Consider the following 19,998-nt stretch of genomic DNA (forward strand, 5'->3'; position numbering starts at 1 on the left):
TTTCTTTCTTTCTTTCTTTCTTTCTTTCTTTCTTTCTTTCTTTCTTTTTTATTTATTTATTTATTTATTTATTTATTTATTTATTTATTTATTTATTTTTAAAAGATTTTATTTATTTATTTGACAGAGAGAGAGACAGCGAGAGAGGGGACACAAGCAGGGGGAGTGAGAGAGGGAGAAGCAGGCCTCCCGCCGAGCAGGGAGCCCGATGCGGGGCTCGATCCCAGGACCTTGGAATCATGACCTGAGCCGAAGGCAGACGCTTAACGACTGAGCCACCCAGGCGCCCCTCTTTTTTTTTTTTTTTTTAAGTAGGCTCCACTCCCAGTGTGGAGCCCACCATGGGGCTTGAACTCACACCCCTGAGATCAGGACCTGAGCTGAGATCAAGTCTGTGGCCATACCACCCTGAACGTGCCCGATCACATCTGACCTGAGATCAAGAGTCAGACACTTAACCAGCTGAACCACCAGGCGCCCCTGGGAGCAGATTTCTTAATGCATTGGGGTGTGTGTGTGGTGTGCACCTAGCAAAAATCATTTAGTGGTCAGAAAGAAAAGAGTCTCCTGAGAAGATTGAACCTAGGGTTGGATGTTGGTGTTTTATGCATCAGAGTAGGACTACAGTTTACTTAATGTGTACAGCTTTTCCAGGAAAAGAACTCAATCTATTATCTCTCTTTTTTTAGGCTGGTTTTAACCTACGCAAAGTTAACAAACACATAAAATTTCCAGAAATCTTAGATTTGGCTCCTTTTTGTACCCTCAAGTGTAAGGTAAGTGAAAGTGGTCTTTTTGGGAAAATCCTTTAAAGGGAAATCATAGCTTATTTACCAGATACTCTAAAGGTAACTAACTCAAGTATGAAGTTGATAAGAATGACTGAGTAGAATGGGTCTTTGATCTTTGTACCATTATAATTTCAAGATCTGTGATGAATCATTTTGAATATTAGGTTGTTAAATTCAGTTCGTTTTTTGAATTTCTATTATGGTGGCAGACATTGTCTTGGGAGCTGAGGGCACAAAACTAAAGATCAGCAGGTAATTTCAGTTTAATAAGGTTGAGTGTTAAGATTGGTATACACAGAGCAGGGTGGTTATGCACTTAACCCAATATGTTGGTGGTTCAGGGAAGGCTCTGTGAAGTAGACCACACCTCAACCACTACTTAAAGAAGGAGTAAGAGTTAGTGTGATGAGTCAAGAGGAAACTAGTTTTCCAGGCAGAGAGAACAGAGCAGCTGGAGCAAAGATGTGTACAGTGATGTGGTGGGGACTAGTGACTAGCAGGAGAAGCAGTGTAGAGCTTACGGTACAAATCCTAGAGAACACTGGGAGGTGAAGCCAGAGAAGTGAGATGGGAATGAGGTTTGGAGGATTATCGTTGTGAGGAACTTGGGCTTTATTAGGTGTGTAGTAGGGTGCCACTGAACAGTTTAAAGCAATGGAGTGACATAGCCAGATGTGTGTATTACACAGGTTACTTGCTGAAGCATGGAGGAGGTTAGATTTTAGGAGGAAAAGACTAGAGAGGCAGTAACTAACCTCTAGTTAGGAGGCTGTTGAATTAATTTAGTCAATGGTGAGGACTTCAAGTAGGGTAAGAGAAGGCAAGATTGCAAGAATATTTTAGGAGGTAAAATTCACCAGACTCATGATTGGATTGGCTCTGGAAGATGAGGAAGAGGCCTTGAAATGGATGGTAAGATTAATACAACAGGAGGTGTTGAGCATGATTCCTGAGGCCTGGCTTGAGTGACTAGGCAGCTGGGCAGATGGGAGTACCATTAACTGAGGTAGGAAGTACAGGAAGAAGAGAGGTTGGGAGGTAGAGAAAGGATAATGAGTTTGGTTTTGGATATACAGAGTTTCAGCTATTTTTGAAATATCCATGGGGCTTTGTTTAGAAAACATTTGGATGTACACATCTGAGGCTCAGGGCAGGGAGGTTAGGTTTGGAGATAAAGATTTGGAAATCAATACATAGGTGGTGGTTTAAACTGTGAGGATAGGATCCCCTGAGTAGAGCATGGAGAAAGAGAAGAGACGGTTAATGACAACTCTGGTGAGCGGCTGAGTGTAAGAGGCATGTGTAGACGAGGAGGACACTACCAACAATCTCAGCAAATCTCCATATTGAAGAATTTGGACAGAGAAGCTATAGTAGTATATTCAGATTTCAAATGCTTCAGTATCAACATTAATAAAGTTTATGTGAAAAATTTGAAATGATAGAAATTCTCCTGTCCTGCCTCCCAATTTAAAAATTTAAAATTCTTCAAGAAAGGTATTTCAGAGCTGGTGGGTAGAGTGAATTGTAATTTTTATATTATCATTGTGGGGCAGGGCCACTTTTGCCGCTAAACAGAAATACCTGTAGTTGGATTAGTTCAAACACAAGGTCATTAGGAATCCATTGTTTGCCTAAAATGTCATTGCCCTGTGTTCAAGTTTCAGGGAAAGGACTAGGTGGCCTCAGTGTCAGAATATCAGAGAAAAAGACTTAGAAAGTATTTGTGGATTAGACAGTATAGAGGTCATGATAAATTTTTTAAGAAGTGTTGGTGACTTCATTGGATTGAGAATTGAATGAGAATATTGGAAATAAAGCATGCAGATACATCAGAGGCTTTATTGAAAAGGAAAAGTGGTGGATCAATGATTTTTTTAAGTCTGGGAGACTTAAGTAGGTTGGTAGGCCAACAGGAAAATCTACAAGTTGAAGATACAGAAAAGAGAGATGATTGATTGAGCAAGACCCTGGAGGAGGCCAGAAGAGCTTAGCAACACTAAGTTGGGGTATTGTCTCTGAACAAAAAAGGAGAGATACTTCATCTTCCCAAGAATGGGCAACTTAGAGTTGGGTAGGTTGTATCTCCGTTTTCCTGAAGTGGGAGGTGAAGTCAACAGCAGAGATTAGTAAAGGTTTGGGGGATAAGGGGAGGCTGAAGGAATGGTTAAAGTGTGGGCCAGTTGCTGTGAAGGAAATCCATGGAACTAGGGAGCTAAGGAACAAGTTACAAGATCGTAGTCACATGCGAGATCCTGATGAGTCCTCAGTGAGTTTATCGATCTGCAGGGTATGTAATTTTGCTGCCTAGGAATAGCAGCTGTCTGGGTGTGGGGTTGGGAAGGGTTTGTTGTAGGATTCAGAGTAGGATTTTCTGATCAATGTGCTGGAAGGCTGGTGGTGGGTGTAAGAGATTATTTTTAAGACTGATGCATGTGGTCTAAGTTCTCCAGCTTTAATGTGCGTATGTCACTTGGGCATCAGTAGGTCTTAGGTGGGGGTCTATGCGGACACTGCTGTTCTGTTGCCATTTTGAGTAGAGAAGACACAGACTTGATCGGGGAATGAGGCCAGGAGAGGCTTCATCAGCCAGGAGAAAATGAGGACTGGAGCATCCAGTTAGGTTGGAGAGAGAGGGGACAGGTGAGATGAGAACTGGAAGAACAGAATTGTGGGCTGAGACTAGAAAAATAGGAAGACTTGAACAGTTCCAAGTGAGGACCCATTGCAGAATTTAGTCCTGGGTGTGGCAGCGAAAACAGGATGGCTGCAGAAACCCTGGGAAGCACACAACCCTTGAACTCCCTGAGGAAGCAGACAGGATTTGGGGTGAAGTATGAAGTTTTCCAGTGAATGGGGGCTCTAGATTTAAAGAGATGACAGTTCTGTGGAAGGACAGTGATGCCCATTCAGGACTTTTTACAAGAGAACCTAAGTTGGAAGTTGTCTGAAAGTGGCCCCCTGCTCGGAGAATGCCTTTCCTTGTTACCAGTCTGCCCTACAGCATACGGGATTTTAGAATAAGCAGGCTCTGAGGTCTAGATGGTGAAAGTGAGAAGTTGAATCTTTAGGGGACATGTGTAAATGTAAGGGGGAGTTTTGGCACAACTTAAACGCTATCCTCTTGATCTTAAAAAAGGCTTACAGTCTAGGGAGGAACTGGACTGGTAGCGCTATTGAGGTATTTTGCAATTATCAGAGCCCAGGACTCGTATAGAAACTGGCAAGTTCAGTTATTTAAGTATCTGGGCCAGGAAACTGCAATTGCAGCAAGTGGCCTCTGGTTTATGATTCTAGCAGAGAAACAGCAATGGTGATTTTCTAATAAAAGCAATAAAAACATCAAGCCATGGTGACAGTACTCAGTAGGCTGGGTAAAGGTAGGGAAAAAGTCGTAGTCAAGGTCAAACTTGATTTCTACATTCTCAAAGTAAACGTTAGCAACCCTTTGCATAAAGTGATCTTGCCACTGGCATCTATAAATGGGACTAGAACTAATTTTTGAATTCTGTTCATTTTGAAAGAATGTCGCTGAAGAAAATACGAGGGTCCTGTATTCCTTATATGGAGTCGTTGAACACAGTGGTACCATGAGGTCAGGGCATTATACTGCCTATGCCAAGACCAGAGCTGCGAATAGTCACCTCTCTAATCTCGTCCTCCATGGTGATATTCCACAAGGTAAGAGGTCTTGGAAAATTCTGGTATTCCGATTATGGCAAAACCAAAAAATAATGAACTTGAATCTTCCCATTTATATGTAACTTTCTCTCGACAGATTTCGAAATGCAGTCAACCAAAGGGCAGTGGTTTCACATCAGTGATACACATGTGCAAGCTGTGCCTACAGCCAAAGTACTGAACTCACAAGCGTACCTCCTGTTTTATGAGAGAGTATTGTAATAGTTTCGAAGAGTGCTTTCTCGGCTTTTAAAATGGCTGTAATTAATAATAATAATAATAAAGAAGTAAAGACTAACTGTAAAATCATGTTCACTTAAAATTAAACACATGCCAGAAGAAATCATGTTTATTAAAATACTGAAGGGAAAACACCTAAAAATTTACAATGGTTTTGTATTGTCATAGTGGTTTTTATTCTTGCTTCCAGTTTCTGGAAAGGATTCTGAATTCCTTAAGTCCTCTGTGATTAAATATGTCTGGGTGGTGGGTTATAGCATCAATAAACTGACTTACCCCCAAAACTTGTTTTATTACTTGGAGGATTTTAAGTAGTGTTCTTACCCTAGCAGGTAACATTTAAAAAAAATGTTTCAGACTGGCTAATGAAACTTCAGGTGTATTTTTAAAAAGTGTTGATTACATAAGCATGGACATTTGATATTGGCAAGAGTATATACTTGGAAGAAATACTCGTATTTACAATTCTGATGGCATACAGTGTACGTAAGCTGCGGTGTGGGCCTAACTGCACTTGTTCTGTGCAACTGTTAACTGACCCAAGGTAGACACTCCCGAGACTCTCAAGTAATTTTATACCAGGTCCCCCTTAATGCCAGCATGCCGGAGAAAATGTCTTTACCCAAGGCAAACAGCGTTGCCAAGTTGCTTATAATCCTCAGAGCCTTAACAGACACCAAGCTTGTCTATAAACTTCCATTACTCTTAACAAACACTTGACTTAGTATCTAAGTCCCAGTCGTACTGCTCCCAAAATTCTTTCCAAATACCAAATATATAAATTTTAATTTTTTTTAAATATAAAATTTCAGTGTTACTCGTAGACCTTACATAACCAACACAACTAGCCTGTGTCCCATAAAATCAGTTAACCTTTCATGTTTTTTCAAAACTACTTACTGATCTTAAAAAATTAAGATCTGCTTTATAAAAACTGACTTGCTTAATTTATCTCTATTAATTACCAGATAGATTTTCAGTTGTATTACAAGTATCTTTACATTCTACTACTGGACTGTATTTTAAGCTAGCTATTCAACAGATCATTCATTGGAACTACAACAAGCCCTCTCAAGTCTTAGAATTCCCAGAGCAGAGCTGTGAAAAAACTGAAATCCAATCTGGGAGACAGACTTCCTGTAAAGGGACAGATAGTAAATATTTTAGGCTTTGTAGGCCACTTAGTCTCTATCACTACTCCTTTACCCTGCCATTTCCTTACAGAAAGCAGCCATAGACCGTATGTAAATACACGAGCATGGCTGTGTTCCAAACGGGCAGCAAGCCAGCTATATATTGGACCTGGCCTCTAATTAAGTGGCTTGCCTGAGGTCCCACAGCTAATTTCATTACCAAGGTTGAGACAAACAGGTCATTCATGTCCAAGAACACTGCTCATCAGACAATGAGGCTTTGGTACCAACAACATGTTTATTGTATCATCCAGCTGAGGATATAAACACAAAACACTTCTTAATTTAAAGAAAATATGAAAACATCAGGCAATTCCTAGACTACTACTACAAATGTAGTCTTCACCTATAGTAAAAACTAAGCCAGTCAATCATTTTGGTCATCATCCCAGTCTTTCTTCCCACTTGGAGGTTTGGGCCCACCGGCTGGTTTTGCCATGATGATCTGAAAAAACAAACCACAAGTACATACTTATAAACTCTACCTTTAAAATGAAGAGAAAGAATATTTTTCTGCTAGACTGATTCAAGATGAAGCAATCCTCTCAATATAAGCAAACTGTTATATACTGCATATGAGACACTATCACAAAGTTGTTAGCTTCCAGCAATGCTTTGACGGCTCTTGTGGACATTAACAGCAACAAAATCCAAACACGTTAGTGAAGGGCATTCTAAGACAGGGACTTCAGTAACTCAATAACCCTAGCCAAATGTGAAAAATACCTGCATACATTACTAATATAAATCAGTTTGGCACCTGATTTGCTATTTATATATGAAGTTCGTCTTGCCAATCATCTTTATCCCAATTTCCTTGTGGTTTAGGAGGTTTAGGTCCACCTGCCAGTTTTGCCATTATAATCTAAAGTGGTTGGTACATAAATAAAAATATATATAAAAGTTCAACACTGAAATTTTCTACTACCTGTAAATGAAAACCATTCAAGTGGCAGGAAGTGCGTATTCATAAACAATTATCCAAATATGTAGTTTCCTGGTAACTTAAAAGAACACACCAAGAAGCCCCTAATTTTTCTAGAATGCACTAACCACCAAGTATGTTCCAAGTATAACCATCTAGCATTTTTAAAGGATTTATTTGGGAGAAAAAAGAGGGGTAGTGGCAGCTTTGGACTCAAATTTGGGAGAATCTAAATTAAATTAGCTGGCTTTCCTCAAAGTAGAACTCTCAAACTCTAATGTACATTCTGAATCTCTAACCTGAAAATAGTACTCACTGCTTCCCAAATTTATAGGACTAAGAGATCTTTCTGTAGAACATCAAGGGGTCTTGCTTGTGTCTCAAGCAACACAAACCGTAAAACATCTTCACTACCACTTCCAATAGGTTCAACACCCCTTTTTTCAGAAGCTTCTACAGGAAATCTAAACTTGAAATTCTTCATATAACATTTCACTAATTGAGGTTAAATTCAGGCTGAATTAAAGGTATTAGGTACAGTTTTAGAACCTGAGTGTAGCTTGATAAAACCAAACATCTCAGAACAGTTCTCAGCCTAGTAGGCATCAATCACCGGAGAGCTCATTTAAAATAAACTGCTGGGCCTCCTCCCAGAGTTTCTGATTCAGTGGGCCTGTTAGGGGCCCCGAGAATTTATTTATATTTTTAGCAAATTCTTAGGTGATCTTGATGCTGTTGGTTTGGGGACTATAATTTCAGAACTAGTGAAACAAACATCTGAACAAAGATGAATCCAGCCCTAAGTTCTTCAATACTTAAAACTTGATTCGCAAGTCCCTCTCCCGAATGTATACTATACAAAATAACAATCTTAAAGAGTACAAGTTCATTATAGTAACAAACTGGTTACTGATAGTCAGATGGATTCTTCAGATATTTGAAAAAAGTCCAGAGACACAACAATCAACATCCCGCTCTGCCATAAAACAAAACACAGGCATCCCAGTTTAAAACCAAAATTGAGAAGTGCCTCTGTGATCAAGGCACTTGTGTTATTACAATTACTGTCTCACTTGGATAAATGACATTTAAAAAGTTCCTCAGTTAAGGAACTCCCACTATTAGAATTCCAGTTTACCTCATGTTTCAATGTACTTAGCTTCTCCTGTCCCCTTCTATTTTTAGTATAACTTTTAGAAAAACCATTTTCTTCGGCCTGCACTATCACTATTTGAGAACTCCAAAACCATAAGCTACTGGAAACTACCTGATACACTGATATAAACACACCCTATTAATAAATCCAGGACATGAACATCCAATTTGTTTATTTCCAGTGAGTTGAAACTGGACATCCAGTTCCATTTTTTGTCATCTCAAGGACCAAAAGTAGGAAAAAAGTTCTTATTTCTACCGAGGTGTAGAATGTTTTAATTATCAACAACTAAGCGGTCCTTGTTATGCTTAGAATAAGTCTAATCTCCTCTCCATTAATTTCTACTTATAACTTGTTTCTCCCAAGATTAATTTGGCATGATTTTCACCTAATGGATTTATAACCATGCCCCTCACAATTACAACTTTCTATTAAGTACTTAAAAATAACTCATTGCTTAACAATCAGTTCTAGAATTCTGAAGGAAAATGGATTTCAGAAAACACCTTTTGAAAAATCCCCTTTGAATTCAGGCTCTTATCTGAACCTAGAAGAGTCTTGACCATTTTCCTCTTTGCCACAGTATCCTTCCCACCTCCCCCTGCAAAAAAATTGGCAGAAATACTATGATTTTTGACACTTTTCTTTTAGTTCCTCAAAACAGTTTGTCATAGCAGAAAGAATTCTATGCACCTAGGTTCTAGCAACTCCATGGACAACTAGAGGCTCCATTTTCCTTAAAGTTGGTGGCGTGCACGTGCTTCAGGGCTTCATGGGCCTTCCACATGACACAGTGAATCCCGGAGTTTCCATGTTATTTGTAGAAAGGGGTTCCTAGGCTAAAAAATGTCTGAAAACTATGAACTTGTTTTATCCATTCCAGTTTAAAAATGGCAAAGGTTTCTTTCACTAAAAGATATTCATTTATTTTAGCTGAAATATACTAAATACAATTTAAAACTGTAACAGAAAAAACCCCGAACTTTTCTGGGGGCACTTTAGCATCTCTAAGATGAAAAATAAAGGAATATGCCTTTGGCTAGAATAACCAGTTCAATGAAAATACACTACTGAACCATATGAAAATTAGTACTTTTAAAGATCAAAATTTCTCTTGTCACTCACCTGATCCACTCTGAGTACAGTGACAGCAGCATTCGTAGCCAGTTTGATAGCCCAGTATTTTCCCAAGTAAGTGTCTAGAATACCAGCTTCCAACATGTCCTTTACAGCAGGAACTTCAGCCTGTTAGCACAAAAACAATTTTCATTCTTTCACTTTAAATTGTTGAATGTGAAAATGTTTAGCTCAGTAATAAAAACACACGGCTCCTTATGTAGAAAGTTGCCAGATGAAAGTACTCTCCTACGCACACTATAAAACAAAGGTTATTTAAAGGAAATGTCAGACAAACTATGTCAAAGCTTTTGTTATGAAAATCATCTGCTTACAAATCAGAACATTTTCTGACTTTCCCTTTTAAACTTACTTCCATTTTTATGTTTTATATTGACAAAATAAGTAAGTTTACAGTGTTTGTTTTTTCAAATACCTCAATATCTAATCCAACATTCTTATTTCCTTCTTGATGTACTGCATACAGTTTGGAGATGACTTCATTGGCCTTAACTCCAGAATTTTCTGCCAGTGCCCGGGGAATAGCTTCAAATGCCTCAGCAAACTTCTTAATGGCATACTGTTCAAGTCCAGGACATGTCTAAAACAAAAATGTGTTTAGCACTGTATTTTATTCAAGGAACACGACGAGAGTCAATTTATACAGAGAAAGCTATACCTCTCCATATGATGTGATCTGCTTGGCTAACTCAATTTCTGTTGCTCCACCTCCAGGAACAAGGCGTTTATCCTAGAATATGTAGGAAAAAAAAAATTTACTAAGAAGCAATTTATAGTTTTCTAATCTTCTCAGATTCCAGTACTCCACCAGACTAGAGCTTTTAATCAGGCATTGTTACACAAATTCTAAGATTACAAATTTTATAATAATGGAGTGACTTGGGCAAATTACCTTATAGTACATAGGGTCTGGTATGTGAAAAGGGAGAACCAAGGTTAAGAATGGGAATAGCACACAATATACCTGGATTTCCATAGACAAAGCACTAAGAATAATGCTTAAGAAACTAAAGGTATATTTAAAATAAAGAACAACCATAAACTAACTTTTTCTAACAGTTAAAGTCAAAAGCCTTGCTTTGCCGCTTATTTTTTTTGCATAATCATTTCAGAAAACTATCATACTCATCAGCAACGGACACTTTGGCCTTAAGTAAAAAAGGTACTTTGCTTTTACATAAGCCGTTCATTTTGAAGTTCTCTGCCAACTATGTTTGAAACCTTACAAAGTACTAAATTAAGAGTATTGCTAATACTGACCCTTGTGAGAACTTTGAAAGTATTAACACCATCATCTACTGCCCTTTCTATATCATCCATCAGATTGTCTGTAGAGCCTCGAAGCACTATGGTAGAAATGGCACCATCTTCCTTTTCTGTCAAGAAATTTAAATATATTAATACAAGCAAATGGACACCCCATACTTACATAAACATACTTGACCATTTCTACATACCATGCTTAAAAACCACCACCTGTGTGTCTCCAACTTCTGAGAGGTAAACACTGTCACAATGTCCCATTTCTTCAAGAACAGGAGGAGTCTAAAAGAAAGTGACTGTTATAATAAAAGTAATTCAAAAAGGTTCAACTACATTTTAATGTTGTCCAAAATACATACCAATCTAGGAAGAGCTGTAGCACCGACTGTTTTACATAGCCTTCTGAGATCCCATTTTGAATTCAACCTTTAAAAAAACCCAAAGAGCTTAAGAGAAGTTTTAATTCCATCAGATACCATAACAAAATGCAGAGATGAAACCGGAAACTGTACACTGGTCCCTAAGTCACATTCTTGATTCTGAATTTAAGCTCAATAGGTATGGACTGCACATGTAATCCAGACATAGGTCTACGTAGACGGCATTATTCTAGAATTGGGGGAGTTCGAGTCTCACTAGAATGTCACGAATTATAGTTCTAAAACATTAAGGCAGGCCTGGTATATAGAAAACTTCTGCTTCACTCTGGGCAATCGCGAGAGCCCCAAGGAAGAGAAGAGATTTACACTGCATATTTGGTCAGGTGCTGGGAAGGGTGGGAATGGGTAGGTAAGTTGTCTCCTGTGCCCCATAAATGGGTTTATGAATTAGAAGTTACATTCCAGATCCCATACCCTGACCGTGTGCACCAGGCTTGAGTCTGGTCTCTCAAGCTGTGGCTTTTGCCTGGAATGCTTTTTCCTTTCCCTCTTCAAATAACATCTGTTGATTGGTCCTTCAGCTCTCAGTATAAATATAAGTTTTCTCACAGGCGTTTCCTGTCCCTCTAGATCGAGTTAAGTCCTGCTATTATTTGATCCAATATCTTCTACTTGCCCTTTTTTAAGTCATGAATTCATGGTATATTGAAGGTGTTTGGTGTTTCACCACCAAAAGGCTATTTACAATACAGGTTAATAGAATGCAGCTCTCACCTCACCAACATGATATTGTACTTGTTTGCATAATGAAGAGCCATGTCTGCCACTTTGCCACCTGTTACAATTACATTTGCACCGGTATCAGCTATTGCTTTGACTTGTGCATCCATGAGATTTTCTTCTCCCTTACTAAAATTCATCAATTCTTCAGCGGTCTTTATCAATACTGTTCCCTAGCAAAACAAGCAAGCATGCTCTTTAGAACCATTTTACTAGTTTGGTGTTCGACGTCATAGAGTATTATTTTACTGAATAAAAGATTTGGCAAAAAAATAGGAAAATAATACACACACATTATGAAACAATACAAAATGTGTATAAAACTCATAGAAACTCAGCTTACTGCTAGAGCCCCCCACTCCTAAAACTGATGCATTTTGCTCTTTGACAGGCACTTTGTAGAAAAGTTGGAGAAACACTGTTATTTTAGATATATTGGGCAGGTGGTCTTGGCATTTCTTCTGACAAATGTCAATTGGTGTACCAAAATCACCACGTTGTGATTCTCGAAGTTTTTCTAAACTTTTCTAAAATGACTCCCCCCTGGCTCATCTACAAACTGTGAAACTGTTTAAACCATCAACTCAGATTTTAAGAATTCTAGGGACAAAGACAGAAGTGACCTATAAACAAGAACTTCAAACTTCCTAACAATGTATTTTTAAAAACAAACCTATTATTTTCAAATTATATTAGCATGTTTGTTTCAGGATGCTACAGGATCTCAACTTCTAAATATACTAAAATGAAGAGCACACAGTACTCCTATTCCGGGAGCATTTTACTTGCTAAGCAAGTACTTACAGGAGTCAAGAGCTGTATATTAGAACATAAACTATACTGCTACCATTTCATGTTTCAAATTTAGTATATGAATTAGGTATCCAAAAAAGAACAGGAATCTGATTTTAAGAAATACAATCCTGCAATCTTCAATAATTAAGCTGTAGAGCAATCTATACCTAAAAACTTAAGAATCATAAAACATTAATCTGAAAAGGCAGTGTTAAATTTTTACCTTTAATTTTAAGGTTTTGAAGTCTACATACCTTAGTTTCAGTTATCATGCCATCGAAAGGACAAGAGTACACTGCTATTTTCGCATTTTTGACAGATGTTACATCACCTTCGGTTTCCTTCTTAAAAACCATGCCATGTAATACTGAGGAGGAATAGATGCCAGAGCCCTAAAATTGAATACGAAAGTCATCCGTGATCTCCTCAAAGTAACATCAGGGCTCAGTTGTTTATTTTGCATGTACCAAAAAGACCTGTTTCTAAATAAAGTAATATACCAAGGAATTGACTCCTGGTAATGAGGAGTGGCGTGGTGGGCGGAAAGCCCTGAGTCTGCTTGAGGTAGAAATCACTCTGAGAATGAGCCACTGTTAAGGAGGAGGCGGGGGGCCTTCAGTGCACTGGGAGCAAGCAAAGACCGAGAACAATGGCTCTGAGCCATTCATTCTCTCACTCACCAAATACTTGGTGCCAATGGAGCAGGCACAGCTCTTAGTACTGGGGACAGAAGAGGGAACAAAGCAAAGTTTCTGATCTTACAAGCTTACAGTTTAATGGGGGAGGAGGAGGTAGTGCATGGAGTCAGAAAATGCACAGCATCTGTATAAATACACAGCAGGTATATTTATATAAGCACACTCAACTGAAACTGTAAATTTTACTATAGGAAACACAAAATTAAAAAAGAATACTCTTATTTCAATACTAACATTAAGATGTGACTTCTATTGTAGAGCCACAGAACTTCATCTCATTCGAAACTGGCTTCTAAGTGTATTGTTTTAATTCAGCACATATGAAAAATATAAGACATGTGATATTTTATTTATACACCATTCTCAACCTTCAAGTTGTCATGGAGAGATGAGGACTTTACAAGGAGATAATATATCAACAACTTTTAAAATTTAACCTAATATCAAAAGTTACAAATGATACCTCAAAAGGCACAAAGTCCTAAATGTTCAAAACCTAGGGTAAAATTTAGGTTTGGATGAACACATTTTTCCTTTCTGCAAAATATAATTGACCTATGTAGACAACACTGATGCATTTTCTAAACTTACCAGAATCTTACAAACTCTGATGTTATCAACATTGAAATGGCCAGAATCAGGAAAAATAGACACTGTTAAGAAAATGAGACATATCAAAAGATACATTGGAACAACAGAGAAAATATCTTAGTCTCATTAAGACATTTTAATTTTGGAGCTTTTCATTTACTGATATACTCACCACATGCCTGAGCAATAAGCTTGGCCAGAAACACTTCATTACCATATTGTTTACTCATTATGGAGGTATGAAGCAGAGATGACACTTCATCAACATCTCGAAGAGTTTTTGCAGAACAACATACTAAATCAGGAAGAATCTCATGGGCTTTTCTGCAGGCTATTTCGTAACCTTCTATGACCTTGAAAATAAAGAGCAAAAACATTTCTTCAAGAGACATAATTTTGACATGACTTAAAAAATAGCTTATTTTGGTAGCCCAAGGAATACGGGTATTTGTTCTCCAAATACAATGACACAGTACACTTTCAGAACAGCATCAACGGCACAGCCTACTAACCAAGAGTTCAGGCTTTTGTGATGGCCCCAATCTGAATGCTAACTGCCACTTACAGATTTTTCTAAGTTTCCCTTTCCTCATCTAAAATAAAGTAGAATTTTAATAGGCCATACTCACAGAGTTCTTGTAAGAATAGGACAAGATACTGCGCATAAGGCACATGTGCTCCAGGAAGTGGCACAAGTAAACCACTCAACGTTAACTATTATTACAATGATTCTTACGGTATGTGTATATATAGGCACAAATTAAATAGGAGTACATTATAAAATGAACACTTGCCTCTGAAACTGATAGGCCAATTCTCAGAAGCTCTTCAGCTAGTTCCAGAAGGGCTCCAGCAAATACCAGAACAAAGTTCGTGCCATCTCCAACCTCTTGCTCTTGCATGTGAGAGGCCATTACAATCATTTTTGCGGCAGGATGCTGTACCTGGTAGAAGGGATTTGAATTTAAATATCAAAAACATTTGATCCTTAAAGCAACACTAAGTTTCTCATTTCCATTCCTTCTTAAATTAACAGACTCCAATCTCCCCGTGGGCTAGGTAACTCCATTCAGTCATACTGCTATATATTATAGTGTGGTCCCAGGAAGACAATCCAAATCCCTCTGAGACCATCAGCACAAATGCATCACTACAAATGAAAACAACTTAAAACTGCATCTTCTTTTGATGGTCAGTCATCTAGTACATACGTCTTCGCACATAAGGTTCAGAATATTATTACATGCATAAATTAAAGATTTATTTGAGAGAGAGAGAGCAGGAGCGTGTGTGCATGCACAAGTGGGGGCGGGCAGAGAGAAAGAACCGCAAGCAGACTCCCTGCTAAACTGAAAGCCCAATGCAGGGCTCAATCCCTGGACCCCGAGATCAAGACCTGAGCTGAAATCAAGACTTGGACGCTTAACCGACTGAGCCACCCAGCTGCCCCGTCACTATGGTTTTATCAAGGCAATATTAGTCCATCTTAGTGTCCAACATTAACACTTACAATGACTAGTCTTCCCATAAACATCTTCTGGAATTAAATTTGTTTTGTTCACCATATTATTTTAAAAACAGACTGTTATTTAAGCAAGTAGAGAAATGTTAACATACCTACCCAGTTTCATTCAAAAAGATTAAGCTCTGATGCTTTAAGAGCTAAGTTCAGGAAAATTCCTTGAAGCTGAAAATATCTTTCAGCTACAAAGCAGCTAGATGAGGAATGTTCAGGTGCCAGACCTTTCTCACAACCCTGCCAGTAGTTATCTATTCTACAGACTCTGTAACATCAAAACTGTAGGTGAACAAAGCAAAATGCCACCAACTGTTTTATTTTCACAAAGCCAAAGAAACATTTTTTTTTTTTTAAACCACTGTTTTATGTATCAGCTATTTCTGCATTATGGAATAATTCACTTCAGTGTCCTACTCTATAGAATGAGACAAATACTCACTTTGATATGATTATTAGCAAATATGCTTTTATCACATCCAATCCTCCATAAATTAATCACTCGTGAGGTTTTTAAATTTAAGTGGTAAGATGTTAAAACTAAAGAGGACACCATAATTAGGAAAACTGATACAATAAACTTTGAAGCCAGGGAGAAAAAAGTCCCTTATTGTCCTAAGAGGTTTTTTCTATGTCAATATATACTTAATTTTTGACATCACCAAACATTCCTTGATTTCAAAGAAATAACTTACTTCTAGCTCTCTTAAAATAGTGGCTGCATCATTTGTCACAAACAACTTCTCCAGGTGGTTGATAACCATTTTGTTCATTCCTGAAAAAAAAAGAAAAAAAAAAGGTAGAAAAAGAAATCCATTATCGCTCAAATCCTTCTCCAAATACCCAAGAAAACCTAGTCAAGAAATATAAGCTTGTATCTATTTTTTAAAATAACTATAAAAATTAGACACCTATTATTTACTCTTTAGAACTCTATTAGCCTAAATGCACCCCCATATTATTCCTGTCCTTTCTAACCTCCTAATGTTTATTAGGGAGGATGTCTATCTTCTCATATTTTTGTTCAATAAATGTAAATTACGTTAACATAAAGACCAAATAATCTACTTAAAAGTATAGTTTTATTGCTTTCCATACATGTGCCCCAATTAAATTCAGTTGATGGCAGGAGGCAAAAGAGAACTTTCTCCCTTACATTAGGTATCATCTCAATAGTGAAGCACCATAATTTTTCTATCCTCTCAATATGATAAAAAGTAACATTTTGATTCCTATTTTTCTAAAGAGACCTGAGTTGCTGGTTAAAAACTGAAAACACTACACTGGTGGCAATGAGCTATGAAATTACTTCTGTATGGTAGTTAATACTCTCATTTTATGTATAATATTCTCAGAGTAAGTTTGAAGAAGCTAGTACACAAAATTCTATCACTGTATCTTTTAAAAACATGAATTTGGAAATTACCATTTGGTCCATATGCTGTACGAGTTGTTTGGGCAAGCTCCTTGCAAGCTTGTATGTTCCTGTACACAGCCTCTTCTAATCCGGAAAAATGCTGTAAAAAAAACAAAAACAAAAACAAAACCCCCTTCTGATTAGACAGAACAGTGAAACACAAGGATTTTCTTCATCTTAAAATGGGTATAATAGTACCTACCTACAGGACCACTGAAAGAATAATCAAGCAAGGCTTATGGAAAGCATGGTGCTTGCTATTCATAAATGATCCATAAATTTGCTCACTGGTTGAATAAAGTGACATTTTTAGGGACCACAGGTACCTGCTTACACATGAAAACATAAAGCCTATAATTTTTTTTTCAAATGTAGTCAAAGTGCAGGGAAGAATGCTGTGATTGATCAGTGAATGCAGATGAGGTATTTCAGGTAAAAATACCTTTTCAGTTTATCATTACTTTTTGACTCAATTTGAAAATATGGTATGAATATTTTTATTATGTTAGGAACCTGAGCATTATAAAGCCAGCAGTTTTCTGTCTGTTGGGAATTTCCACTTAACATACCTGCCCCCAAATGTTTAGTATACGGACTTCTGAATGCTTTTGTGAACTGGAACACAATTCTAATGCATCCATACTGAAAAACTGCTGAATTGCTCACAATATGAAAATTCTCAAACTTTACACCAGACTTCTAAGAATTGGGATTTACTTTGGCCTCAGATGGGTTTCATGAGCCTCCTGTTTGTTCATGTGAACATTTTTCTAGAGTTGCTATGCCTAACATAGTAGTCATTAACCACGTGTGGTTATTTAAATAGTTAAAATTAAAAATTCAAGTTTCTCGGGATGCCTGGGTGGCTCAGTTGGTTAAGTGTCTGCCTTCGGCTCAGGTCACGATCCCAGGGTCCCGCTTCTCCCTCTGCCTGCAGCTCCCCCTGCTTATGCTTGCGCTCGCACTCTGTGACAAAATAAATAAAATCTTAAAAAAAAAAAAAGCAGTATCTCAACTGCACTAGCCACAGTTCAAGTGTTCAGTAGCCACATGCGGCTAGTGGATACTGTATTAGACAGACCTGATACAGAACATGTCCCTCATCATGGGTAGTTCTATGAGATGGTTGTGTTCTAGAGCATAAGGTGTGGCTTTTATAATATTCATAAAAGGAACTGTGATCTGCATAATGTTAATAACCGTTACTTTAGAAGCAATGTCTTCAGAGTCGAGAGCTGAACTCTTAACATAGCACTCTGATCTTGCTTACATGCTGGCTTTTTCCCTCACCCATTCTCTGAGGAACAGCCATGTGATCATAATTCGGATCGTATCAATGGTTTCCCATCACTCTTACGATAAAATGTAAAACCCTCCTCAGGGCTACAAGGTCCTATACGCTCAAGTCCTTACCTACAACTTCTCTAAATTCATCTCTCACCATTCTTGCTTCCCCTTAATGAGGTTCAACCCCAGCACCTTTCTGTTTTCTTTAACAGGTCAAACTCATTTCATCCTTAGGGTCTTTGTACCTACTAGTTTCTCAGCCTGGAACACTGCCCTGTTTAATCTTGGCTGTTTCCTTTTGTCACTCAGTACTAAGAGTTCTTTTTTTTTTTTTTTTTAAATTTTATTTATTCATTTGAGAGAGAGAGAGAGCGCAGGGGGAGGGGCAGAGTAAGAGTTCTTCCTTGAACATCTTACTTAATTGTAAGATGACCCTTCATTTTTTTCAGGGGGAGGCAGACTTTCTTACTTCCTGTCATTCTCTACTACAGTACTTTCTATCGAATCTTTTTTTTTAAACAATACTCTTTATTTCTTTTATCAGTATTTGAAATTATCCTTACTTGTCTCAAAAGAATAAAAACTACGAAAATTCTCAGTCTCACTTTTTAGAATAGTCAATGTCATTACCAGCAAAGCTGTTTTACTAGGATTTACATTAAACTATTTGATATACTCATGTTATCCCAAGTGTATTCTGCCAACAAAAACCTAGTTCCCTAACACTGTTACTGTAAACTGAACCACAATGATCTATATTTAAGTATTGGAAATTTGGGAGACAAAGGAACACTTTGAACACAAGAGACAAATTTATCAGTAGTATATTAAGATATTTTAAAGAACTTATGTTCTTGAAATGACGTTCACGATCTGACCACAAAACAAAAAGTTTTAATTAGTCCAGAGCGTCCCTTATACTTAACACGGTAAGCCAGAGTTACACCGCAAAGCTACCATCTTTTGCTTAATTTAGAGAGCAAAGCAAGACCTGAGGGTTGGTTTTACATCAAACTAGCTAATCTAAGTTGGGACCAGAACCCATTTGAGTTGAGAGTAACGTTTTCCCTACCATAACGAACTACTGCGAACGAACCGGGCAGCCTCCCTCTATCCCTCATCTGAAGGAAAGCTGTCAAGAACTGGCCCTTGTCCCTCTCCTCGGATTACCCACACCTTGAACTGTGTCAATCGGCTTCGCGGTTCCCAAATCAATTTCACCTACGTTATTCGACTTCACCCTCAAAACACCCTTTAAGGGTGGAGAGCCAAATCAGCCCCGTTTTAGGGATGGAGGAAAATGCACTAGCTGCTTTCCGCTTGCCCGGCTAGGAAGCATAGTACGCGAATTCTGTGGCCTTGCCCCTCTCTCGCCGCCTCTGCCCCTTCGACCAAAGTCGGGGAAGAACGGAAACGCCCGCGGGCCTCGGTGGCCGAGCCTCCCTACGCCTCCCCGAACACCTCCCTTTCTGGAATCTTCTTCTCCTCCGACCGCTGTGCCCGGGGAGCACACCCGGCCCGTTAGCAGGCCCCTCTCCTTCGCTCCGGCCGCCGCAGCCGTACGGTAACTCTCCTACCTCACTCTCTCTTCCTCCATGCCTTACCTTCGCCCCCTCCTTCAGCATCTGGGCAAAGCCCGGGGCCTTGGGGACGTGAAGCGCCATGGCCTCCGCAGGTAGCCTTTCACGCGCTCGCTCAGAAAATCCGGGGAGGAAGCGAGGGGCACGCAAAGCCTCCTGGGGACGCAGCGTGCGACGACCTCACGCTCCTCTTTTCTCTCCAGCTGGGCCCGCCTCTTCCCTGGCCGCCTGGTCTGAAGCCTCGCGAGAAAAAACAGTTCCTGCAGCCAGAACTGAGTTGACGATCCTCGGTCACGTCGATCGATTGGGCCGATCGCAGAGCGCGCCCTCGGTCTTCCGGCTGGCAAACGGGCAAGCGACCTGGTGGTCGTCGCTCGCTACGTGTTAACCCCATTGCTGAAACTCCAAGGTCGGGACGTTTGTTTTTTTGCCATTTCTGACCTGGAACCCGCTCCTCTTAAGATTAACTGGCACGAAATCTTCCAGACCCACCCACAACATCAGGGCAGGTGTGCCTTTTTTCTCCGAGGCGGAGCACCTGCTCTCCTCCACCGAAATCTGTCGCTGG

General features: G+C 38.9%; 2 protein-coding genes across 9 annotated transcripts in view; one reads left to right on the forward strand and one right to left on the reverse strand.

Annotated features, from left to right (window-relative positions):
- USP16 (ubiquitin specific peptidase 16) overlaps positions 1-5,385 on the forward strand; it is a 29,180-nt gene extending 23,795 nt beyond the window's left edge. For all 8 annotated transcript variants that reach the window (XM_032393328.1, XM_032393326.1, XM_032393330.1 and 5 more), the window contains 3 exons: positions 690-776; positions 4,316-4,472; positions 4,570-5,385. In XM_032393328.1, the coding sequence (XP_032249219.1) occupies positions 690-776; positions 4,316-4,472; positions 4,570-4,694 (369 nt within the window). In that variant the 3' untranslated portion in view covers positions 4,695-5,385. The remainder of the gene's footprint in view (positions 1-689; positions 777-4,315; positions 4,473-4,569) is intronic.
- Positions 5,386-6,102: 717 nt separating this feature from the next.
- CCT8 (chaperonin containing TCP1 subunit 8) lies at positions 6,103-19,632 on the reverse strand. Its single transcript, XM_032393340.1, has 15 exons — positions 19,455-19,632; positions 16,573-16,663; positions 15,842-15,921; positions 14,425-14,574; positions 13,803-13,983; positions 13,631-13,692; positions 12,596-12,733; positions 11,541-11,719; positions 10,746-10,812; positions 10,581-10,668; positions 10,384-10,499; positions 9,782-9,853; positions 9,539-9,703; positions 9,112-9,231; positions 6,103-6,350 (listed from the first exon to the last, which is right to left on the reverse strand). The coding sequence occupies exons 1-15, from the start codon at positions 19,512-19,514 to the stop codon at positions 6,273-6,275; spliced, it is 1,647 nt and encodes a 548-aa protein (XP_032249231.1). The 5' UTR covers positions 19,515-19,632; the 3' UTR covers positions 6,103-6,272.
- Positions 19,633-19,998: the final 366 nt, after the last annotated feature.

Source organism: Phoca vitulina, unplaced genomic scaffold, assembly GCF_004348235.1.
Source record: "Phoca vitulina isolate PV1807 unplaced genomic scaffold, GSC_HSeal_1.0 scaffold72, whole genome shotgun sequence".
NCBI lineage: Eukaryota > Metazoa > Chordata > Mammalia > Carnivora > Phocidae > Phoca > Phoca vitulina.